Source organism: Trichosurus vulpecula, chromosome 1, assembly GCF_011100635.1.
Source record: "Trichosurus vulpecula isolate mTriVul1 chromosome 1, mTriVul1.pri, whole genome shotgun sequence".
In the NCBI taxonomy this organism is placed as follows: Eukaryota; Metazoa; Chordata; class Mammalia; order Diprotodontia; family Phalangeridae; genus Trichosurus; species Trichosurus vulpecula.
The window spans coordinates 477,406,656-477,431,241 of NC_050573.1; the positions used below are offsets into that span (position 1 = coordinate 477,406,656).

Consider the following 24,586-nt stretch of genomic DNA (forward strand, 5'->3'; position numbering starts at 1 on the left):
GTGAGCAGTCATTTACTTCCATGCTCAACTTTTGAGTTCCCTCTTCCTGCCTACCTATCTACCTTACTTTTACACATAAACTCCTTTGGTGGAGTGGAGGAATAGTAGAGTGAAGCTAGCTTGGGGATCAGCCCTCTCTCAAATCCCTTTGCCCCAAAGTTAAGTTATATACAAAAAGGATATAATTGGTGGGGGAAGTAAAGGATGGAAGATGTGGAGATCAGGAAGAGCCTTATTTGTCACTTAAGTTGAGGTTGGAAGGTAGGCATTCTAAAGAGGTAGAGGTGAGGACAGAGTACATTCTAGGCTCAGGGGACAGATTGCGTAAGGAAGAGAAATAAGATATGGAATCTCAGGATACAAGGAGTACCAAGTAGGCTGGACCAAAGTGGGTAAAGGTTAAGCCAGAACCAAATGAAAGAACTTGTATTTTATCCTCGAGGCAATAGGGAATGAAGCTTTGTAAGCAGGAGAGTAACAGGGCCAGACCTTTACTTTAGTGAAGGCAGCAAAGTATAGGAAGGGTGGCTCATTAATGAGGGCTTTGACTAGAGCAGTGAATTTATGAGTGAAGGGAAGGGGACAGACATGAAATATTTAAACATACAGAGCTGAAAGGAACCTCAGAGGCCATCTAATACAAACCCTGCCTATCCCATTTGAAGAAACTGAGCTCCATAGAGGTTAAGTGACTTACCAAGGTTCCACAGGTAATTAGCTTCAGAGGCAGAGTTTGAACCCAGGACTTACAAGCTTTGTTGTTTGGCTACAACTTTAGTTTTCATTCCCTTCTGGGATTTCTCATATAGTAGAGATAAGTCAGAGATTCCACCTAGGTCCTGATCCTTGATGGACATTTGCTAGACATACTTAATAGTTTAAAGACTGATATACTATTATGAGAGAAAGGGAGGATCTGGAAAGAAATCTATAGAAAAAATCTACAGAAAAGAATAGTAAGAAAGGGAAATACTAAGACCCAAACACACAGAAATAATTTGGTCTTTGAATATTAGAAAAGACAAGTCATCAGAAAAACAGGAGAGCAAATGTTTACCTTTACCTTTGACCTTGATGTAAATTCCAGATTTGGTTAGACAAAATGACTATGAGACAAAGGATCATCTTTGTCTGAATTAGCCATCCCCGGCACAGGATAACCTTTCCAGAAGAAAGTGTCTCACAAACCCTTTTTGTTCCCTACTCACTTAGATGATGACGATAGCTAGCTTTTATACAGCTCCTGCTACATGCCAGATGCTGTGCTCGTGCTTTACAAATATCTCATTTGATTTGTACAACCAACCTGGGAAGCAGGTGTTATTATGATCCCTATTTTACAAATGAGGAAACTGACACAGCCCCGAAGCGTCTGAGGCTGGATTTGAACTCAATGACGTGACACACCCTATGGACCGGGGATTTGTTAAATATGCTTGTGTTCCAAGACTTCCGCCCACTTCTGTCACCTGTATCCTGGGACCTTCCCATCTCACTTTCAGCTGAAACTTCCCTTCTGTGTTGTTTCTCCCATTAGAATGTGAGCTCTTTGAGGGCAGGGACTGTCTATTTGTATCCTCAGTGTTCAGCGCAGTATTTTGCAATTGTATGTGCTTAACAGACTCATTCATTCCCAATTTATTTACTTTCTTTTCACAATTCTGTTAAAAAAAGGCAAATTAAATTATTATAACTTCACCCCTCTACACCTCAGTTTCTTTTTTTTTTCCCAAAAACTTTCTTTAATACCAGGTAGTGCTTCAGTCCAAACACTACGCACGCGTGCACACACCTTTACTAAAGAGGTCCCAAGGAAGGCTGGGTCATGCATTAAGTGTGTTGGGTGAGGACTTTGGCAGGACCTAACGGGTTTGGATATGAGAAAAAGTGGCCCCAGATGAAGCACAGCCCCCTTCCCTCTTCCTCGCTGAGAACCCTCAATGGCAGTGGAACAAGACATTAATGCCATAGCAATGAGGAGGCCACAAGGATCCGGGAGGGGTAATGGAAAGATTTGGTTTCTTTAAAGTATTACAAAATGTGTTTTAAGAATTAAAAAAACAGCCCTGGTCTGCCAGCAGTAGCCCCTTCGTGAGTTGGAGCTACAGGACCTGTAGGAGGCCTGAGCACAGCTGGGTGATTGTACATGAAGGCAGGGGGTAAGTCTTGTTTATGACTGGTATTGAGAAGACCTCAGGGCTCCCCAACACCCTCATCCCCTGCAAGGAAGCAGCTGAGTCTGAGGGACATATTGCATGTACCCAGTTGAGACCAGGAGCTGGGTAGATAGTGCAGTGAAGCTAGTTGTTTGTCTGAGGCCTATTTTCACATGAGGAGGAAAACAAAAACTCCCACCTTGTTCTTCAATGTAAAACAACCAAAGCAACACGACTGATCACCTGCAAACCTGCAACTCAAAACTATCTTTCGAACACTGTCCTTAAAAGTTTTGCGAAGGTATGAAGTATGGGGAAGCAGTTCAGCTTTTCTCTCTTCTTCCCATTTCTAGCCTGTCAGTGTTTTCCTTTGTGGAAGGACATTTCTAACTGCAAGGCAGAAGTATCTGTTGTGAGACAGCTCATAGAGAAAGGGCCATATATAGGGCACCATAGAAAGGGTCATCCGTTTCCTTTCATGCTGATATCCTCTTCCTTCAGAGCAAACTTTCTCCTCAACACCTCTGAAATGAGGACAGCAGCGTCTTCTTCCTTCATCAAGCTCCGATTCAGGTCTTGGCTCTGCTTCATCTAGTGAATGTCCTTCAGGATGCCCATCATGTCTGCAAAGCTGCTAGCCTTTGAGAGAGACACACAGTCCTAAGCCGCACACAGCTTTGGAGTCAGTTTTGCAACATTCAGAGCTGGCAGAACAAAGCATGGGAACTGACGGAAGCTCGGGGCCTTCTAATTCGGCCTCCCCTGTGATGTCGCTAATGACAAAGAAAGCTGTAGAGTAGAATGAGGATCCAAAACCAGGTAAGGGAGAAGTGACATTTGAACATCCTGAAGATAAGAAATCTGGCGTTAATGAAGCCGAAGCTGCCTCTGCTGCCACAATCTTGACAATCTGGCTGCGCAGGTGACCTAGCTCATCTTGTAGTTCAGTGGTTCTGCTCAGAGCTGGTAGGCCAGGCTTTTTCAAGGCCAGGAGCTTTTCCTCCGGCCTTGGAAGGTTGGGCACTGAGGCATCGCGCTGCATGGGCTTCCACTGGTGCCGCAATAGCCAGGTGTCACTCCTGACTTGAGCACAGGTTTCCTCTTCATCTGCTGCTATCCAGGCAATATCGGCCAAAGCAGGGACAGGGACATGTGGCTTGGACATAAGTCAGAGATGTTAGGCAGGGTCTGAAAGGATGCCCAAGGACATGGCTTCAAGGGCAGGTTAGTCCCAATCCGCCAAACTACACTCCAAGCAGCTCCACGTGGTTTGTTGTGCCAGAGTGGGAGAGTAGAATGTTTCCACCTCCGATATCACAGCTGGCTCCCACATGGCAGGCCATCTTTGGGAACAGCAGGGCCCGCCCGGCCCAGCCACTCACTTCCCCTTCCGCTTGCCACCATCCCGCAGAAGTGTGCACCCCAGTTTCTTGAACTACAAAATAAGTAAAACTGTAATTGCTCTGTCTTCCTCCCAGAACTATTATGAGGAAAACCCCTTCGAATCAGACAAATATGTTATTATTATTATAGTGAGTGAACACTACGTTAAGCATTTTTTATACGTAATATGCCATTAGCACTATGGAGCTAGACCCTGTGTCACCCACTTTGGGGAGTTTGGTCTGAGACCTTTCTTGCGAGTCAACATTTAATGGATAAAGAACAGGGTTGGATTTTCTGTCATTCCAACTCCAGGGTTGAAAATAATGCTGTCTCTCGTTTGCAGTGTTGCAATCCTTTACAGTGTCTGGGCCTCACCAATGCCTTTACTGACCTAATCTAATCAATCCTATCAGTTCTGCTGAGGTAAGCATGGCCAATGGAAACGTTTATGATTCCTAGGTTATGAATCATTGAACTCTATTATTAAGGAAATGATATGACTTGCCAAAGGTCAGAGCGCATTAATGACATGGTTGGGACGAATGAAGCCATTTGCTTACTGCCTCAGTGAAGGTTCTTGCTATCACAGCCCATTATAGCAAAGCTCCCTAGATGGATCCTATTTTAAAACCATCTACTTAAATGTTAAAATTTCCCAAACCCCAATTTTACTTGCTACAGAATAACCAGCTCTCCCTCCACTATTATTCCAATGACTCATCTAGTCATAAGATATTCTCAGGGATATCCTAGAGCCAACTCAGACTGGCCAGCACTACAAATGAAGGCTTAGTTTATTGTTTTGTTGATTGTCTGCACTTAAGAATGTGTGAATTTTGCTGTTCAATTGTTTTCAGTCGTGTCAAACTCTTTGTGACCCGATTGGGGGTTTTCTTGGCAGACACTGGAGTGGTTTTGCCATTTCCTTCTCCAGCTCATTATATAGATGAGGGAACTGAGGTGAACAAGGTGAAGTGACTTGCCCAGGGTCACACAGCAAGTAAATGTCAGATTTGAACTTAGCAAGATGAGTCGTCATGACTCAGCTGGATTCTATTTGTTAAATATTAACAAGCACACATGAGCATTCTTATAGGTTATGCCCCGGAAGACAACTTCCATCAGCTTGTCCAGCAGTAGATATACTTTAAAAGTGGAAAGGCTTCAATTAGGGCCCAAGAATTGTTCAGCATATAATACAAATGATTACTACAGCTTGTAAATTTGGGGCTGCCAGGGGCACAGGAGATAGAGTGCCAGACCTAGAGTCAGGAAGACCTAAGTTCAGATCTAGCCCCAGACATTTACTTAGCTGTGTGACTCTAAGCAAGTCACTTAACTGTTTGCCTCAGTTTCCTCATCTGTAAAATGATCTAGAAAAATGTATGGGACAGAATTTTTGAATAATAGGAGAGACATCCTTAGGAGAGACAAAGTAAATTCATTCTACAAACCTTGCAAGATTTGGGCACACCTCCATAATGGAGGAAGCGAGGTAAAGGGGAACCTGCCCTAATTTATACTCTTTAATGAAAAGATTCCCACCCACCCACCTCTATCCCTTCTCACCATTGGCTGGGAGGTGGGCTTACAGTCTAGGCGCAAAAACTACACAGAGGACCAAGGTTGATCCAGTCCGTTCAGGTTTTTCCCTATCAGAACTCAACTGCCAGGGTGGTGCCTGAAAGTCTAGGAGAAGAAATGGGGTGGGGGGGAAGGAGACACCTTCCTGGATCAGAGAACAAATAGCTCACAGGAAGTTCATTATCTTCAAACATCTGAGAGGGGGTGGGGAAGGGCATGCCTTCCAAAATTACAAGGCCAAATCCCAAAACCTCTCCATTAGACATACCCTGTGAAGTCTTCACAATTATCCATCCCATTCAGAAAAGAATGGCAAATCACTCCAGAATCTTTGCTAAGAAAACCCCCAATGGGGTCACGAAGAGTCTGACCACTACTAAACAAAATTTGCAAGGCACATAATGCCCTAGGACTACAAAATGTAGGATACAAAGACAAATAGATAATCCCTGTCTTCAAGGAGTTTATATTCTACTGAGATACAACATGTGTGTTTTGTAGACAAATTCAAGATGATCTGAGGAGGCAGCCTCTAATCACTGGTGAGAATGAAGAAAGGCTTTCCTTAGAAGGTAGCATTTGAGCTGCGCCTTGAAAGAAGCTAGAGGTTCGAAGAGATAAGAGTTAAGAAGGCAGTACATTCCAGGTTTCAGGGACAGCTCATGCAAAGATAGGAGATATAATTTTGAGTTCAGAGAATACCTAGTAGGCCAGTTTGGCTGGAATAAGCAGTGCATGAAGAGGAGCAAAAATGAAATGAATGTAGAAAATATTTGGTGATTTGGGGTTGCTAGTGGGAAGAACGCAAAATGTCACCAACCCTATTGTAAAATTCTGAACTTAAACACAAAAAGAGGGTATTTCCATAGACACAGAAGCCAAAAAACAAAATTTGTATATGAGACGTCCTCTTTATTTCATATCACTTTTTTAAAAAGTATGTCTCCATGTTATTTTCAAAACTGTTCTACTTCTGTGCTTTCTTCTGAATTGCCTTTTGTTTTCTTCTGTTCATTTTTCTATTTGTTTTCATTATTTTTATTTCTCATTTAAGCATTTTTAAATTAGTACATCCCTCCACTACCTTCCCCATTGAGCAAAGTTTAAAAACCCTCAAATTAAAGTCCTTATTAAATAGCTACATAGTTTGGATAAATAAATTCCTACGTTAGCCACATCCCAAAATGTTTTTTTGCATTTTAAGTTCACTTCTCTGTCAAGAGTGGCATCTTTCACCTTCGTTCTTTCGTACACATGGTTTGTCAGTAGTGATCACATTTCTAGTCTTTCATTATTACTGTATGTATCATTTTGCTCTGCAAAAGAGAGGATCTTCCTAGTTTCCTCTGAAGCTGTAGAGTGCATAATTTCTTCTATCACAATAATATACCATTATATCCATATACCACAATCTGGCCATTTTCCAAAAGAAAGACATTTTCTTAGTTTTCAAGTTTTGGCTATGATGAAGAGCTGCTATAAAAATTTTTGTACACAGATCTTTTCCTTCTTTCTTTAACTTATTTAGGGTATCATCCTAGTAGCTGCACAGAGAAGTTAAAGGGTCTGCACAGTTTGGGAATTTTCTGGACATGGTTCTGAATTGCTTTCCATAATGGCTGGACCAATTCATACCTTTACCTAAACAGTGCACTAGTGAAGCTATTTTCCCACAGAACTTCCAACCTTTACTCACTGCCAGTCTTATAGCTATAAAGACCTCAAAATTCCTTTAATATGCATTTCTTTATTAATATGTAGTGCATATTTTCTAGCACAGTACTTGCCACACAACTGGTACTATATAAATTCTTATTCTCTCTTCTCACAAATTATTGTTGATGGTACTTGTATTACATTTATGTTGCTATTGTTTGGGCGTGCTTGAAAATTGAATATCCTGCCCATGTCTTTTTCTTTTCTTTGCAGGAATTCTTCAAAAACTTATTTGTTGATTGTCCATTTTTCTCACTAATGATTAGGCTCCAATTTGTGAGGCACGTTACTTTAGGTTGAGCCTTGAGTTCTTTAGATTTTAAAATATACCAATACCTTCCCTCTGAGTTGAAATATTTCTCTTTATTATGACTATATATAGACATATAGAAAAAAATTTTCTTGAGAAAAATACATCCTTCCTTTTTTGAACATTTTTGTTTGTTTTACATGGATTTGTTAATGTTACTCAATTTTTTACATTTACTTCCAACAATTACTTTGTGACTGAATTAAGAAGGAACTTTTTTCACATGGGGGAAATTGAGAGGATCACCTTAGAACATGTGGTATATTTGCTGCTTATTACATATGGATCAATACAGAAGTCACCAAACCAGAAAAACAAAAGCACTTGTGCAACTAATTTTTGTGATTTGGCTTCTACTTACCACCCTTTGCCCTATATTTTGGAGAGTAGGAGTGGTTCTGGATCTGTAATGTCAACTGTGTAGGGAATTCATTGTGTGGAAACCTTCCTGTCCTCCCTATTTGTAACTTAAACAGTCTTGAGTTACCTGGGTAAGTCAAATGACTTATCCATCATTTTACTAGTTATGTCAGAAGCAAGATTTGGACCCAGGCTCTAAGGTTAGCTTCCTATTCACTGTGCCAAACTATCTCTTTTTACCCTTAGATTGAAAAAAATTTTCTATACCAAGATTAATAAAAATGGTATTACCTGCCTAATTGGCAACCAATAATTTAGCTAAAATAGAAAAGAAAATCTACTTGGTATACGTTGTAGCAGAGAATTGTTATCTCTGTATACTTTAAAGAAATCATGTAACTCATGAATATTTTGAGTACTAAAAAAAAAGTCAAATGTTTATTAATATTGTTCATAGTTATAGATGACTTCTTTCTCTAACTGAATTATTTTAAATGGACTTCCCTCTCTCTGCAGGCTTCATCCTGAGAACATATCACACATTCTTCTGTGGATTAGAATTAGCTATAAACTAAAAGCCAGTGCAACTCTTATCTCACTTCCTATCTTCAAGGACACCCCCACCAAAAACACACAATTTCTTCATCAAAAGAATTCCATACAGCTTCAGTGACCATCTCATGTTCTTAGCAAAGCAATATTTGGGAATGTTAGAGTGCTAAGGTAGTTATCTGGAAATCTGGGTTCTAGTCCTACCTCCGTAATCTCTTGACTTCACTAGGTCTGAGTTTTCTACTTTAAAAAAAGATTCTATTTGCCTAGATCAATTTCTACCTTTCTCCATTTTTTTAGGTGTTAGGTTTGAGGACTTCAATGGAGTGTTGTGGAAAATGCTGGATTTGAAGTCAGCAGAACTAGGTCTGAACCTATTATTACTAGTTTTGTAATTTCAAAGTCCTGTCCAACTGAGATTCTGTGATTTTTAAATCGAAAGCTGAGTTCAGTTGGTAGGTAATTCTCTAAATCACAGACAAGTTTGTGATCTGCATCATTTCCCCATTTCTTAAAAGAAGAAAATTTACAGAGTATAATAATAACTTACATTTATATATGTGCTTTAAAACTTGCTGTGAGAAGACTTCTAAGATACTTCGATGGGTCACCGATGAGGAAGCGATTATTGTTTTTTTAAGATTATATGAGTGGACAGAAGTACTCCCAGGTCCTACCAAAATGGAAAGGCTTCAAGTATGGGCCTAGACTCATCTGAGGTGCATTAAGCATATCCTTGATGAAAATGAAAGGTAAACACATGGAATTTAACAAATATTGGAACACATTTTCACTTAATTCAATTGATTCAAAGCTAGAGAGAAAACAAGATCCCACACTGTGTTTACCAATAACAGAAAAGCATTTGATTTAGTAGATATGTGTGTTTAGATTGCACTTCAAAGGCTTTTCCTTTTAAGAAGGTATCTCCCATGCATATATTAAGATATTACAAAAATCTCTGATACAATTGAGAATCACCAAGAATAGATTCTTGAAGAAAAAAATTTCCAAAGGACAGACAAAAAGGAGGTGAATTCACCAAAATGTTATATAAATGTGAGCTGTTACTTTTGCTGAAGAAACATTGCCCCCAATCTGTTTTAGTCTTCATTGTTTGTGTAGAAAACATTTTAAAAATGTGTTGGTCTTTCTTTCCTGACTTTCTAAGAGCAATGATATCAATATTTCTTGATAACTGAAAATCTTAACATGTCTCAGGGTTATCATTCTGAATGTCAATGAATTTATAGTAGAAGATGTAAAAGATTCAAGAGTTTCAGCTTCAACATGTATCGAGCCCAGGAATCACAGGATCACAGATTTAGAGGAAGGAACTTTAGAGGTCATTCAGTCCAACACCTTCATTTTACAACTGAGAAAATTGAGACCCAGAGAAGTTAAGTGACTTGTCCAAGACCACACAGGAAAAGTAAACATCAGATCTGAGATCTGAACCTAAGTCCTATGATTCCAAATTGAACATTCTTTCCACTAAACCAAAAACAAAATACACTTGTAAAAATATTGTTTGGAAGGAGGTAGCATTCCCATGGAAAGAATACTACAAATATACGTTGGGTTTCTAGGGTAACCCACCAAAGCCTATTTAGCCATAATTTGGTAGAACTATAATATTAATAACATTATAAAAACCAGTATATTCTTTTTAATATTGTGTCTCTGGAAAAGCCAGAACTCAGGACACCAAGAATATCCCTCCTGACTTACCTCTAGAAATAAGAGCGCAATTTGCTCTTTCTTCCCTACACCAGTTCTGACAGTGGGAGCTGGACCTTGGTAGCTCCACTGACATGAGGAAGGGAATATGGGAAGGAAGAAGAGAGTGCAAGGATCCCTAGTAGCTGTGCTGCTGGACAGGACATAGCGCGAGTATAGCTAGAGTGGAAAAGAATTCCAAAGTAGAAAAAGGCAAAGAAGTCGGAATGGAAATCAGTTGATCTAGAAGATAGTATAGGGTCTCCGTAGGCAGTGCTGGCAGGACATGGAGGAGAGAGGTTTTTATTAACAGTCGTAGTGGAGAGGAGAGAAAAATAAGGAAAAAGGGAGGGAAATCCCTAGTGAGAGCAGTCGGGGGTGGGGAGTAAGGGTGGAAGAAGGGATAGTCTGCTCCTAGGTAGCAATGGCTGGAAGCCATTTCTTAAAAGGGGCCAGGATTCCTAGTGGTAATAATGGCTGTAAGGAAAAGGTAGCAAGGTGTCCCTGGCTACCACATGTGAGGGGTATTGCTAAGTCAGGGCCTGTCTGTATTTAAAATTTCAAAAATCAAATACCTGATGGTGGGGAAATCTTGTTTTATAATCAATGTTTCTTCTAAATGTGGAATGCCAGAAAAATACAGTTAACTAAAGTTAGCTGGGGGTGTCTGAAGTTTTATTTTACTTTATGCTTTTTCTCTTCTCTCACTATTATTTCACCATGGCAAAGACTGTACACACATGTACACATGTGTATGTACACATGTACGTACACACACACACACACATTTTATTAATACTTGTAAAATTGAATAGAAAAAAATTAGAAGTGGTTTCTATAGAATACTTTTAGTCAAATAGTGCTTCTATAATACATTGCTATGGAAACTAATATTGATGGGTCCAATAATAAAAGATACAAAAAAGCCATTAGCAATAAGCAAATAATAAATCACTGAAGCTATTATTTGTTTAACCAAGTCACAAAGGAATTTAAAGAGTTCTTTGAAAATCACAAGAACTAGAGCTCTTTCATCACAGAAATCTCTCAAATTTTGTTTAGGAATATTATTAGAAGCAACATAAGTTATTTTTATGCATATTCACTAAATTTAGGACTTTTCTTTCCAACTATATCTACGTACACTGACCTAAATAACTGATGTAGAAAAGCATTAGTAGATCTTGAATATTTAATTATGATTTGCCACCAAATGCCTTAAACAGAATTTAAATGAAAGGGTTATCTATGAAAGCATCAAGTTTTATTGCTGGCACTTCATCATTAGATTTTTATTTTCCCAATTAAAAAAAAAAAGAAATAATGTAGTTAAGTTTTGCAAATAAGTATGAAGGTATAAACAAACAGTTTGCTCATTTCACAGGATATATCACTTCTGGATAGTATGCTTTTCTGGAGAAGGCTATTATTTAACGAGTAATTTTGATGCCAAATTGGGAAAAACAAAATGGTCAAACACTTACCTAGGCATGATACCAGTCACTTTGTTAAAATGATAATTATTTATACAGGGTGTCCCCAAAGTCTCAGTGCAGTTTTTAAGTTTTAATAGCTTAATAGCTTAAAGCTGCGCTAAGACTTTGGGGACACTTTGCATATAGAAAATATTACAGTCTGATCACATGTAGAGAAAAAAACATGTCTTTCCTAAGGTCTTCCCTACCTTCCTAAACTGCAGTAATAAAAAAATCATTTAGATGGGAAGAGGGAGTCTTACCCAATCTTAAGTCTGACTATCTTTGAGCAACTTGGTACAGTAGAGACAAGGTCTACAGATAAAGCGATCGCCAATAAAGACTCCAAATTACTACACTACCTCCCTTAAAAAATAAACATACCCAGTTTACCAGTTAACATAATCCTCAACAATCATTCAGACTCCTCAGCCCCTGTGGTCCATTTCATTCTTTTATAAAAAGGTTCATCAGAAAAAAATGCAGCACATCACACACACATATATACACACATACATAAATGTGTAATAATAATAATAGCATTTACATTGTGCCTAAGGTTTGCCAAGCACTTTATAAATATTATTTCATCTTACCCTCCTTATAACCCTGTGAGGTGGGTGCTATTATTATTCCCATTTTACAAATGAGGAAACTGAGGCAGACAGAGGTTAAGTGACATGCCCAAGGTCACAGAGCTAAGTGTCTGAGGCTGGATTTGAACTCATCTTCCCAACTCCTGGTCCAGTGCTCTAACCATCATGCCAGATGCCACTGTTTATAAATATATGTGCTCTTAGAAAGTGTTTTATTATATTCCTGAATGTAGGTTTCAATGCTTAAGTAATGGATTAGTTAAACCAGGGAAGCACCATTTGCTGCTCACAGATAGATTAGAGGCAAAATATCAACAAAAACCCAAGTGGCCAAAAATATCACAATCATAAAATTTTGAATTTCAAATATAACATTTTTTTTAAAACTATTACCTAGTTACTTTAAAATCTTAGTTTTCTAAGAAGGTTGTTCCATTCTCCCAGAAAGGTAAAAGGGAACAAATATTTTGGAACTGAAACCAAAAATAAATGGGAATTCTTCCACACTCTGACTATATCCTACTCTAGCAAAACTGCTTAAAGAAATTATGCTTAGTACAAACCTTTCTCACAGCTACATATGGTTCAATTTATATTATCCTCTTACTCTACTGCAGTTCAATTAAACACTTCATATTATCTCATTTAATAACAATCTCTCTTTAAAAAGCTTTCATTGTTAATTAATAAGCCTACTTCTTCTTCTTACAAAATTATTACTGAATTTCTTAAAGGACCTATAATTTTAAATGGCACACCAACTTAAGGAAAAGACAGAATACTTCATTTAAAAAAATTTGGAAATAATTGCTTTCAAAGAATAATTCCTAGAAACATAATTTATCCCCAAATCCATCTATATATTATAGGTAAATCAAGTTTGCAAAAGGCCATTAGTCTCTCGAAAGTTGTCAGCGTTGTATGAAGTGTAAACTTGTTTTAAAGATACTTTTTGATTAATGCACTTTGACATGGTTTGTATTGAAAACTTCTAAAAAAAATTAACAAATACAGATTTGTTCATTTGCTTCAAGGCCTTTCTAAGAAATATAAGCCACTTGAAGAAGCATCAGATTCTACAGTGGCAAACTTCAACACAAATGAAACACTCTTGAATCACAGTGCAAAGGGCAAAGCTCAAGACTACATTCCAAAGTGACACCAGCATAAGATTTGATTGTATGACTCTATCCCTTAAAAAAAATAGCACACTTGGTTATGCATGGCTTTTAGCCTTAGTCTAATATTACTCTATCAATTATTGACCCTATTCCCCTCCCACAAAACCCAAATCAGTCATGTGGAAATATACATATTCTCTGAACACTGTTTAGAGTCCTTGGTTTTCCAGCTCTGATGGAGATCCTGAAGGCGTTCAGAAGTCCGTGTGCTTATATTCAGGGCAGGATGAACTTTGCAAATTCCATTTTCCTCCATCAGTGATAGACCGCAAATTCCAAAGTATGCATGCAAAGCATCTGAAAAGAAAATATTAATATTTTGATAGCTATTTTGGCATATACTGTAAGACATTTTAAGTGCATAGCATATTACCTTTCTTTGATTCACTTCAACAAACATTTACTGAGTGCAATTGTGTGTAATGCAATTTGCTTAAAGCTACAAGGGAATAAAATAGACTCTGACATAAATGCAAACTGTGGATGGGTAGATAAGATGGGCACACAAATAAAATACAAAACAGAATATGAAGTGCAATCATATAGGCATAGAGAGACAGAACTTCCTGCTTGGGGAGTGGTGGTGGTAGAAATTAAAGGAAATAATGATGAGGAAACACCTGAAATGGGTCTTAAAGGATAGTCAAGATATCAGTAAGAGGAGGGAAATGTGTGGAAATGTGTATATTATAAGAACAGAAGGAAGAAAAAGCAAGTGCACACGGAATTTTGACTACTAGTGAATAGTCTGTACGACCAGGAACATACAATACATACATGAAGCAAACAATGGTAAAATGATTTTGTTAACAGTTTTTTAAAAAAAAAATTTCTTTTAAAATCTCAAATACTATATTGTGAAAAAATTAATATCTATAAAATTTTTAAAGAATCTCAGAGTTAGAATTGGCCACTGAAACCAATGCCTACAAGAACAAGACTCATGTCTTGACAGACTGAAGGTCTCCAGTGACAGAGAGTCTACTACCTCTGGAAGCAACCCATTCCACTTCTGAATAACTCCAACTGTTGGTAAGGATTTCCTTACAAGTCTAACATTGACTTTCTGCAACTTCTACCCATTGTGCCTACTTTTGCCCCATGGGACCAAGAAGAATAAATCTAATCTGTCTCTTTCCATGTGACAGCCATATCTGAAGACAACTTATCATGTCTTCTTTTTAATTTTTTTATGAAAATGAATTTATCGATATCTTTTGTATCATCATAGTTTTCCCCAGCATTCCTCTCCCTCCAATAGAGCCATATTTAATAAAAACAAGCATAGTGTGGAGCATTTTGGTTGAAAACTGATGAAATGCAGGAATAAAAGTAACATCATTAAAATATATGATAATATTGTTTCTCAGCCTCTAATGATCTTCAACTAAATGTTTCCCACAGTGGTTCTATCCTCTGGTTTTGGGGCTCCATCTCATGAATATATCTTAACACATGATGCTATTCTGCCTCCCTTACTTTGACCAGGTTCAATGCAAGAAAAGAAGAAAAAAAAAGAGAGAAAAAGAGAGACATTTGAAGCAAAGCAAAATCCTGATCTGTGACGAGAAGTTGTCTAAAAATGTCATGAAGGAGGAATAATTCGAACACTGAAAATGTGAAGCTAGGAGGTGAATGAAATTCTTTCTAAAAAGGAGTAAGGTAGATGATTTAAGAAGTAAGCAGTTGCTCATTCTTAAAAGTATCTATGGAGTTATCTATCTCCATCCACCCTCCATATTATCTAAGATAGCATAGATCCACAGGTGCTATGATGGAGGGTGGCTGTTGACAAGGTAACAAAACTAGTTATCTATAGTCTTTAAATGGGAGGTCTTCAATAAACAAAAGAAACCACCAAAGACTTATCAAAACAAATGGTTACTATCCAGTTCAGGCAATTCACATACACAAATACTGGCAAAAGGAACTTAGGAAGCATAGTGAAAGACTAATATGTCTTGGGCAAAAACTTGTCTTGAATGAACCACACCCTCAGGTACTGAAAGAAATAGTGGACATATAACTGCTGGATCTCTGTCAGTTAAATCTGTTGAGAAATCATAGATCTCCAATAGAGAAGTGTTTAAAGAATATGAACAAATAGTTCTCAAAAGAAGACTTGCCTGACTATACGAAAAAATGCTCCAAATCGCCAGTAAAAGCACTGACATCTTAACTCACACTCAGTAAATTGGCAAAGATAACAAAGATAACGGATGGTCTCTGTGGAAAGTCAAGCATGCTAATGCATCGTTGACTGGTACAACCACTCAGGAAAGCAATTTGTAATAATGCAAACAAAGTGACTGAAATGTCCACACCCTCTCTGATCCAGAAATTTTACTGTTAGGCATATAGGAAGCCCTAAGGAAGTTATATGAAATTTCATGGCAGCATAAAACCAGCCATGAATTGGGGAATGGCCAAAGAAATTGAGGTAAATGACTATGATGAATGAGAAACAGAAAGACTTATATGAACTGATGCAAAATAAAGTAAACAAAGTCAGAAAAACACTATGACAATGAATGAAATAATGTAAATGGAAAGAAGAATCGCAAAACTATCAAAATTGAATGATAAAAAGGTATTGGCCCCAAGGAAGAGCTATTATAACACACTTCACCAGACTACTTTAAGTGGGAGGAGAGGAAGGGACTAAAAAATCAGATTCTCTCTGTTAATTAATTTTAACGTATTGTTTTTCTCTCTCCTCTTAAAAATATTTTAAGGGATGGCTTTCTAGAAGGGAGTAGGAGGAAAGAAACAAGGAAATCAAGGTGAAGTAAGAACAAAAAATGCTAAAATCTATTTTTTTAAACAATGATAAAGATAAAGCAATGATAAAGAACAGAACAGGTAGCACATATGGGTATTTTGGAGATTGGTGATTTTCCAAAAGAGGGAAGAGAATCAAAATCTGCAAGCTATTGGCCAATGAGGTTTACTTCTATTGTAGACAGAATTCTAGGTCATATTATACAAGTGATGATTAGTGAATCTAGAAAATCAAGTCAAGAAGCACTTAGTAAGTATTTACCAATTTCAGGCACTGTGCTAAAAGATGGGGATACAAAGAAAGCAAGTAATAGTCCCTGCTTTCTAAGAGCTCAGTCTAATGAGGAAAGTGTCATTAAAACAACTATCTATACCATTCTGTTCTATCCTACTGTTGTCTTGGGTATATGGGGTATTCAAGGAGGACTAGCACCTGTAGTGTGAGAGTCCTTTTCAGGGGTGCTTATCCACCTTTGGTGTCCAGTTGCCATCTCTCACCTGTGGCTCCAAGAAACTGTGGCATGCATGGCAGCCACATCTCAGTAAAACCATCTTGGCAGATGGGCTACACCAGGTTGAGGCTGACACACCTCAAACCCATCAATAAGTTGGGAGAATTCTACCCCAAGCATGTGAAGACTTCCCCTGGTGGAATGGGTAGATGAGAACAATCTGTTCCAATGGCCATGAAGGCAGCCGAAGCAGGTGCTGTGGAGTGTTTAGAGTATGGTCAGATATCGAAGAGGCCAAGGTCATCCACTACATCCCAGCCATCCCCAGTTGTCTTGATTTTTGTCTTACCACTGGACTTTGTTGATGACTTTGTACAACTCTGCCTCACTTAAATCCAATCAATGTGCAAGTCAAGACATCACCCTATGATGTCATTGGTCCTTTTTCGAAAATGAAGATAAACAACAAGTGTCTGAAGCCAGATTTAAACTCAAGAAGATGAGTCTTCCTGACTCCAGGCCTGGCATGCACTAACTAGCTGCCCAAGGGCTTGGTATTCAAGGGGCTTGATATTCAATATATATTATTGTTGGTGGTCAGCCATATTCAACTCTTCATGATACTGCAGTGGCTTGCCATGTCCTTCTCCAGTTTTATGCAGGCAGAGGTTAAGCGACATGCCCGGGCTCACACATCTAGTAAGTATCTGAGGTCAGATTTTAACTCTGATCATTCTGACTGCAGGCCCAGCACTCTATCCACTGTGCCACCCAGTTGCCTGGAGATGTATGTATGTGTATATGTATCTCCAAGATACATAAACAATTAATAAATATAGACAAGACTAAGAGCCATTCCCCAGTAGATAAACGGTGAAAGAATATGCATTTCAAAAGAACTGAAAAATATTTACAACCACATGAAAAAATGCTTCAAATCAATAATAAGAGATGCAAATCAAAACAGCCTTGAGGTTTCACCTCACATTCTGCAAGCCAGCAAAGATAACAAAAAGTAGCAACATTTGGTGATGGAGGTGTTGTGGAAGGATAGGCACAGCTAATACATTGTTGGTGGAGCTGTGAAATGGTACAACTATTTCGGAAAGCAATTTGCAATTATGCAAATAAAGTAACTAAAATGTCCTTTGAACCAGAGGCTCAGAGCTTATACCCCAAGGAAATGCAATAAAATTCAGGTCTTTTGTCACGCCCACTGTTTTCTAACCACATACATCTTTATCTGGGATTAAGAAATCATTATATTTTGAGCTCCTGGCAAGAAGGAACTATTTTAATTTTCTTTTTTTATCCCCAGCTTCTTAGCACAGTGCATGACACAAAGTACTTAATAAATGCTTCATTCATTCACTGAAGAAAATGAACACGTTAAATACAATATTTTGCATTTATTCCTATTAAATTTTCTCTTATTGGATCTACTCCATTGTTGTTGGGATCTTTCTGGATCTTGAATCTGTCATCCACATGATGTGACCTAGTGAATCTGGATGGTTATCTAGGGTAGAAATGAAAACCATACTTTTAAAATGGTAACCAAATCACTTGGTCCTAAAATCTCATTTATAAGTGGTAAACTGCAGCTTTTACTGCATGCATGTGTGTATGTGTGTAAAATGTTACTTTTTAAAAATACAGCTGGTCTGAATGGCCATGAGATATTCTTCTAATTCTGTTCTTTTAAAACTATGTATACCCTTCCAGATATAACAAAATTCAGACAGTTTTAGGGGTCTAAGCTTCTCCCACTGATACTCAGTCTTTGGGATAGAGAATAAGAGTAAGAATGGAGGAATAACGCACTCCTAAATTTTAGGGAAAGCATTCTCTGCTCCTTTTATCCCCCTTTCCCTTGATCCTTCACGTAGATGTAAATAACTATTTTTGGCACTAACTGCACGAAATACAGTGCCATGAGAACATTAAGGTAAAGGGTACCTTAGTTATCTTTCTCTTCCTATATGTCTTGCTACTCCTCAGTCTCTTTTCCTGGAGTATTATTCATATTGGGTCCTCTAAATGTGGGTGTATCACAGGGCTCTGTTCTGGGTCCTCTTCTCTATTCTCTGTATTTCTTGGATTTAGTAACCTCATCTGCTACTATCATGTAAATGACTCCTAAATCTATATATCCAACCTGGGTCTCATTCTTGAACTCTAATATTCATCTCCCATTCAACATGACAAAAAAGAGGACTCACTATCTTTTCCCCTAAATCCATCCCTCTTCGAATGTTTCTCTTAACGATACTGCCATCCTTTCAACTTCCCAGATTTACAAACGTGGAATCATCCTTGACTCTACATTCTTCTTAACCCACATATCTGATCATAAAACTGCCGAAGAAACTGCTCTAAAAGAATAGGATGAACATGTCACTGCACCACACCCACTTCCCACAAACACAAAGCCTCTAATTAAATTTAAATTCTTTCTTCACAGGCCATTTTGTTTTTACTATTTTTCATTGCATTGTGGTCAATAAAGAACGTTTATACATTTTTCTGCATTTGTGAAGTTTTATGCTCAATACATGATAATGATAATAGCTATCATTTATATAGTGCTTTAAAGTTTGCACAACATATGACAAACATTATCCCATTAGAAGGTAGGTGCTATATCATTCCCATTTTACATACTGAGGTAGACAGAGGTTAAGTAACTTGCCCAGAGTCATAGAGCTAATAAGTGTCTGAGGCTGGATTTAAACTTAAGACTTCACTTCTATCCACTATGTCAGCTAACTGAAAAAACAGTTGGCTAGTTTGCTGGTTAAACGACTAGCTGGTAAAGGTACCATGTACTTAGATGCCTTTCAGGTCCCATTCAGTAGTAGGTAGACATACATCACTTCATTTCCTAAGTTCTATTCAGGTCTTTAACATTCTTCTTGTTTATCCTTTCGTTAGATTTGTTCAGGTCTTAGAGGAATATGCTGAGGTCCCTCACTATTACAGTTTTACTATTAATTTCCCTCTGTAATTTGCTTGACTTTTCTTTGAAATATTCAAATGCTATGCTAATTGATGAATCTGTACTAAGTATTATCATATGTGGTGTTTTTTTAGCATGATCTACTTTCAATGTATTTCCCTTTTTATTGCATCTATTTTTATGGTTACAAGTATAGCATGAATGTGATTTCTATGCCTGCTTTTTTTTGAGTTCACCTAAATCATTTGGTTTTCCCCAAATCGCTTCAGTCTCTCATTTTAACCTTTGTGAATCTTTATGTTATAAGTGTGTTTCTAGTAAATATCATGCAGTGTGATTCTGTTTCCCATTTTGCTATGGGTCACTTCATTCAATCCACAATCATGATCAGGACTGTTGTGTATGCCTTTCCACCCTGTGCTCTCGTACTTTTTCTTCTTTTTTTGTCCCTCTTTCCAACTCCAACAGGAGATGCTGAAACAAGTCTAACACTTTTGTGATCTACAAATCCTATATTCTGCTTCCATTCTGGTTCCTTTTTCTCTTCTGCATGCCCCAATCCCAATCCCAAATTTACTCTTTCTTTTGTTTAGATCTCTTCATTCTCACTCTCTGTCCTGAGAGTATGTTTTGTTTATCCTGTCCTCTCTCTTATATGTTCTCTAGTACTACATGTTGGCCTATTTCCCTGTTGAGTTTAATGTACTTCTGCACCATACTGTGTGTGTGCGCGCGTGCGCGCGTGCACATGTGCAAGAGAGAAAGTGAGACAGACACAGATAGCAACAGCGCAACTTCCTGTGTCTGTTTAGTCTCAAGCATCCCTATTATGTGAGATAGTGAGTTCCTTCCCCTTTCTCCTCCTTCCCACTCCAGTACACAGATTTTCTTTTTCTCCTAAGACCACTAAAACAGAACAAGCCTTCTCACCTTCTCAAGCCCTCTCCTTGTCTTATTTTCACTTTATGACTCTTGAAGCCATTGGGATTTTGACAGGCACTATTTGACAGAATAGATCCTTTATTCTCCCACTATTATGTATAAACAATTCATCCTATGATGGTTTTTTTTAATTGATAAAATGTATATACTTTTCTGTTTCTCTTGTCTCTTGTATTACCATTTTGAACTCTAATACTTCTGACCTTTTCATCAGGACTGACTAGAAATCCTCTACTTCATTAAAGATCCATTTTTCTAGTCATAATCACATGAGTAGACATATTCTTGAGTCTTCACTAACTCTCCAAAACTCTCTGAAAAGTCAAATTATGCACCAGAGGAAAAGCAATTACAACTATAGCCACAGGCCAAGACATCAAGAAACCTAACAGGGTAATAGCCTTATGAATTAACAGCAGAGATTACTAAGTACTAACTCACTCAGCAGGCCTCCTCCCCTAAAACCCTTACACTCTCAAAAGGATGACATATTGGTTTGCACTCTGGGATCCAAACAGTAAATTTTTTTGTGCTGCTACTACAGTCTAACAGTACACCCTGCCCCTGCACTCACCTCGCTATTTAGAAAAAGGAAGAAGATGAACTCTGTCCACCCACTTGTAGAAAAGGGGGAGGCATAGGAGGGCAAGAATGTCCTTTGCCTTGGATAGCAGGGGGAAAACTAGGGAGGACACCAGTGAGGACACAGATCTACAAGGCCTAAAAGGTATCAGCATTCAGCTGGGACTAACCTGTACTGTCCCCTCAAGGGACAGGGGTCTGCCATCAAAGGAGAAGGTGACAGAAAGTGATAGGAGAATATAAAGAAAAAAAGACTACCAAAGATCTAAGAAGAAGGAAACTTAGTTTAAAACTTAGGGCACAAGCAGATGAATCAACAGGAAAGATATTAATACAGAAGTAAAAATGGACACTATGAAATCTTGAGTAACAAAAAACAGCACTAAACAGATACTGTAAGGCAAAGGAAGTTGAATTAACACCATAAGACAAAACACACTGTGGACTCCTAAGAAAGCATGGAACTGCAACAAGATGTTGCTGACATGTTCAAGAAGAATCAAAATTTTGGAAAAAGTTAAAAATAAACGTTAGGAAGTATAGCCTGCAAAACAAAATAAAAATAGAAAACTCTTAGTCAACCATAGCAACTCTCTCCAAAGAAACTAAGAGAAAACAACTAAATGGAAATATAAATATTCTGCAAGTAACCAGGAGAAAAACTTTCAAACACAAAGGAACACAATACCATTCTGAACCCACAAGAAACAGAAGGTGCTCAAGCTATACCTCAAGATGACATACCCTGCAAACCAGAGCCTAATCACCAATGGGGGAGAAAAAGACCCAAGCAGATTATCTGACTTCCAAACACCTCAACCAGAAACACAAGAAATGCAAACAAACAAGGAAATACCAGTCAAAATAAGTAAATAAAGGGACTGAACACTTGCTCAGAAAGAGATTCTAGAGTGATCACTCTGCTAGCACCAGGTGCCATCTGGCAGCCTCATCTACCCATTACACAGTTCTAGGTCACAGTTCCAGAGCATAGAGGAGTGGTTGAGGTCTCAAGGAAATAGAGGCTCTATCTGGGTAAGAATCTGAGTGCAGACCAGGAAGGCAGCCATATCTCTCCTTGGATCACGAGACACTGGAAGACTGCATATTTCTCTAGTCGTTTAAGGCCTTTATTTCTTCAAGGAGCATTTTGTGTTTTTCAATGTTTGCGGGTTTTTTTTTTTATGATCAACTATGTTCATTGTTTTTCTGTTGGAGTATCTTTGCATCTCTGGCATTAACTCAAACTAATTATAATTAATAAGTTCTTGGATGAGTTGCTGTAGGTTGTTTTGTAGGCTGTTAGTAGATATTTTTCAGTCTATGTTCATTAATGATTTTGGTCTGTAATTTTTTATTGTGTTATCTTTGCCTGGTTTAGGCATTAGGATTATGTTGGTGCATTGTCATTTTTTGAAAATAATTTGTGTAGTATTGTTATTAATTTTTCTTTAAAAGTCTGATAGAAATGTCCTGCAAATCTACCAGGGATTTACTGAGTTTCTCCCTTCCCTATTTGCTAACTCCTTTTCAGCTAGTTCTTTTTGTCCTCAGGGGGATCATATGGTTCTTAACCCAGCACAATGTGACATTATCACCCTAATGTCCATATTTGTACTGGACCCACTCCCTAACCTCTGCTGTTCTTATAAGAGCTCCAACCTATCATTTATATGGCAAATGATTCGTATGCTGTTTCACTAGTATGCTAATGAATTCTTTTATAAGTGCTATCATGACCCACAAATAATTATATACAGTGAGAGGCACTGGCAAAATTGTTGTAGTCCTTCGCTCTCTAGATGCAAGACCATTTGGCCACAGTCATGACTACTGCTGAGGGATTACTGTAAATAAAGATCTTCTCTGCCTTGTCCCTCAAGGTTCTCTCACATGCCAGCTATGCAATCTGAATTTCAGTCCACTGGAAGTCTTCCCCCCACCCCCATTTCATATATTATGCTGTCTCACAGCAGATAAACCAGTGGTCAACAAGGCAAAATCATGTTCCTGAGGAGCCATGTTCTTTTAGGTGGGGATCCACTGGACCAGTGGAGGAAGCCAGACCAAGGTTCAGGGTCCAGACCAGACTTCAGTCTCTGAAATAGCTGTCACCCTTTTGTGAAGGGCATTTAATACCAGAGAAACTCAGGTAAGTGCGACTTCTAGTGCACTGTTTCCATTTAGTAATAGAAACTTCTGTGCTCTACCCATTTCTTTGCATGGCTTCCTGTGCATCTATTCAATCCATAATGGGCAATTCCAGACAAAAGGTGATTGTATGACTCTGTTTCTTCTGTTCAATAGCAAGTAGGATCCAAGAACAGGAGCAGTCCATCTGTAGGACTGTCAACAAGCAGGGAATGCAGGACTTGGTTCTTTCTTTACCCTCTTAGGTAGTCTCTTCCAGTCACCACTAAACTACTTTTCCCATCCAAGCAGAAGCCCACTCCCTATCCCACAGAGATGACTCCCTATATTTGATCAAAAGGGCTCTTCTAGCAAGATACCACGTAATATACCAATATCACCCCACCTTTTGCATTTGTAGTATCCTTCCCCAACTCAGATGATGTGAGCCACAAGGCCATCTCATTTCATCCAAATTACCAACTATGCCAAATGTTGGAGGAGGGTTTGTCACCAGTACCAGTATCAAGCCAGTTCAGGTTTGAATTGGATGAAATGAAGTACTCATAAATCTCTGAACATTTAACAAAAGGAAATTAACTTACACAGCAAGGATATGCAACAAGAATGAGTGAGACTTAACTTCTTTAGATGAGGCCATTCTTATCACATATGAAGCACAGTTGGTCAGCAGAATAGGGTATGGTCACTCTTATTGTCTTCAGATGTCTCCCAATTCATAGGGACATCAAAAACAATGTAAATGGTATTTTACGCCCTTATGTAACCAAGAAGCTGTGTCGAGGGAGGTAATGGCCTATGACGTTCCAGCCTATTGTTGTTCCATCCTACAGTCATATCTGATTCTCAGCGACCCCATGGACCATAACAAACCAGGTCCTTCTATCCTCCACTATCTCCTGAAGTCTGTCCAAGCTCATGTTCATTGCTTCCATGACACTATCCATCTCATCCTCTGTCATCCCCTTTTCCTTTCACCTTCAATCTTTCCCAACATCAGGGTCTCTTCTAATGAGTCCTGTTTTCTCATTAAATACTTCTCAAAGTATTTAAGCTTAAGCTTCAGTATTTGACCTTCTGGTGAGTAGTGTTAGTTAATTTCTTTAAGTATTGACTGATTCAATCTTCTTGCTATCCAAGGAACTCTCAAAAGTCTTCTCCTGCATCATAATTCCAAAGCTTTGATTCTGTGGCACTCAGCTTCCCATATAGACCAACTTTCACAGCCATACTTTGCTACTGAAAAAACCACAGCTTTGATGATGCAGACCTTTGTCAGCAAAGTGATGTCCCTGCTTTTTAATATGCTGTCCAAACTGCTATAGGGAAAGGTAGTGAGAGGGAGCCCTGGTTCTGTCACATGCTCCCTGAATATTTTTATTAAAGAATCTTTAAAGGATGTGTTTACTATTTCTGCCTTTTTACATTTATTTGCATTATATCTCCTTAATACATAGACACTTTTTGTAAAAGTTCCTTGCAGTACTGAGTATTCTTTAGCATTCATGTTTGGAAAATGCCATTTATTTTTTAGTTCCAGTTCCTTCTGCAATTTTTTCAATTCTATATTTCCTTTTTGTTTATCCTTTTGTTAGATTTGACCAAATCAGAGTTTCAATAACGTTTCCTACCATTACTGTGTCGCTCTCAATGTTTTCTTGTAATTGAATTGTTTCCTTTATGT

The 24,586-nt window shown here is 38.2% G+C and overlaps 1 protein-coding gene and 1 pseudogene across 2 annotated transcripts in view; both read right to left on the reverse strand.

Annotated features, from left to right (window-relative positions):
• Positions 1-2,533: 2,533 nt before the first annotated feature.
• Positions 2,534-9,950, reverse strand: LOC118840121 (annotated as a pseudogene).
• A 1,749-nt stretch (positions 9,951-11,699) lies between these two features.
• PGGT1B (protein geranylgeranyltransferase type I subunit beta) overlaps positions 11,700-24,586 on the reverse strand; it is a 56,772-nt gene continuing 43,885 nt past the window's right edge. For both annotated transcript variants that reach the window (XM_036734633.1, XM_036734625.1), the window contains one exon: positions 11,700-13,332. In XM_036734633.1, coding sequence (XP_036590528.1) covers positions 13,151-13,332 — 182 coding nt within the window. In that variant the 3' untranslated portion in view covers positions 11,700-13,150. The remainder of the gene's footprint in view (positions 13,333-24,586) is intronic.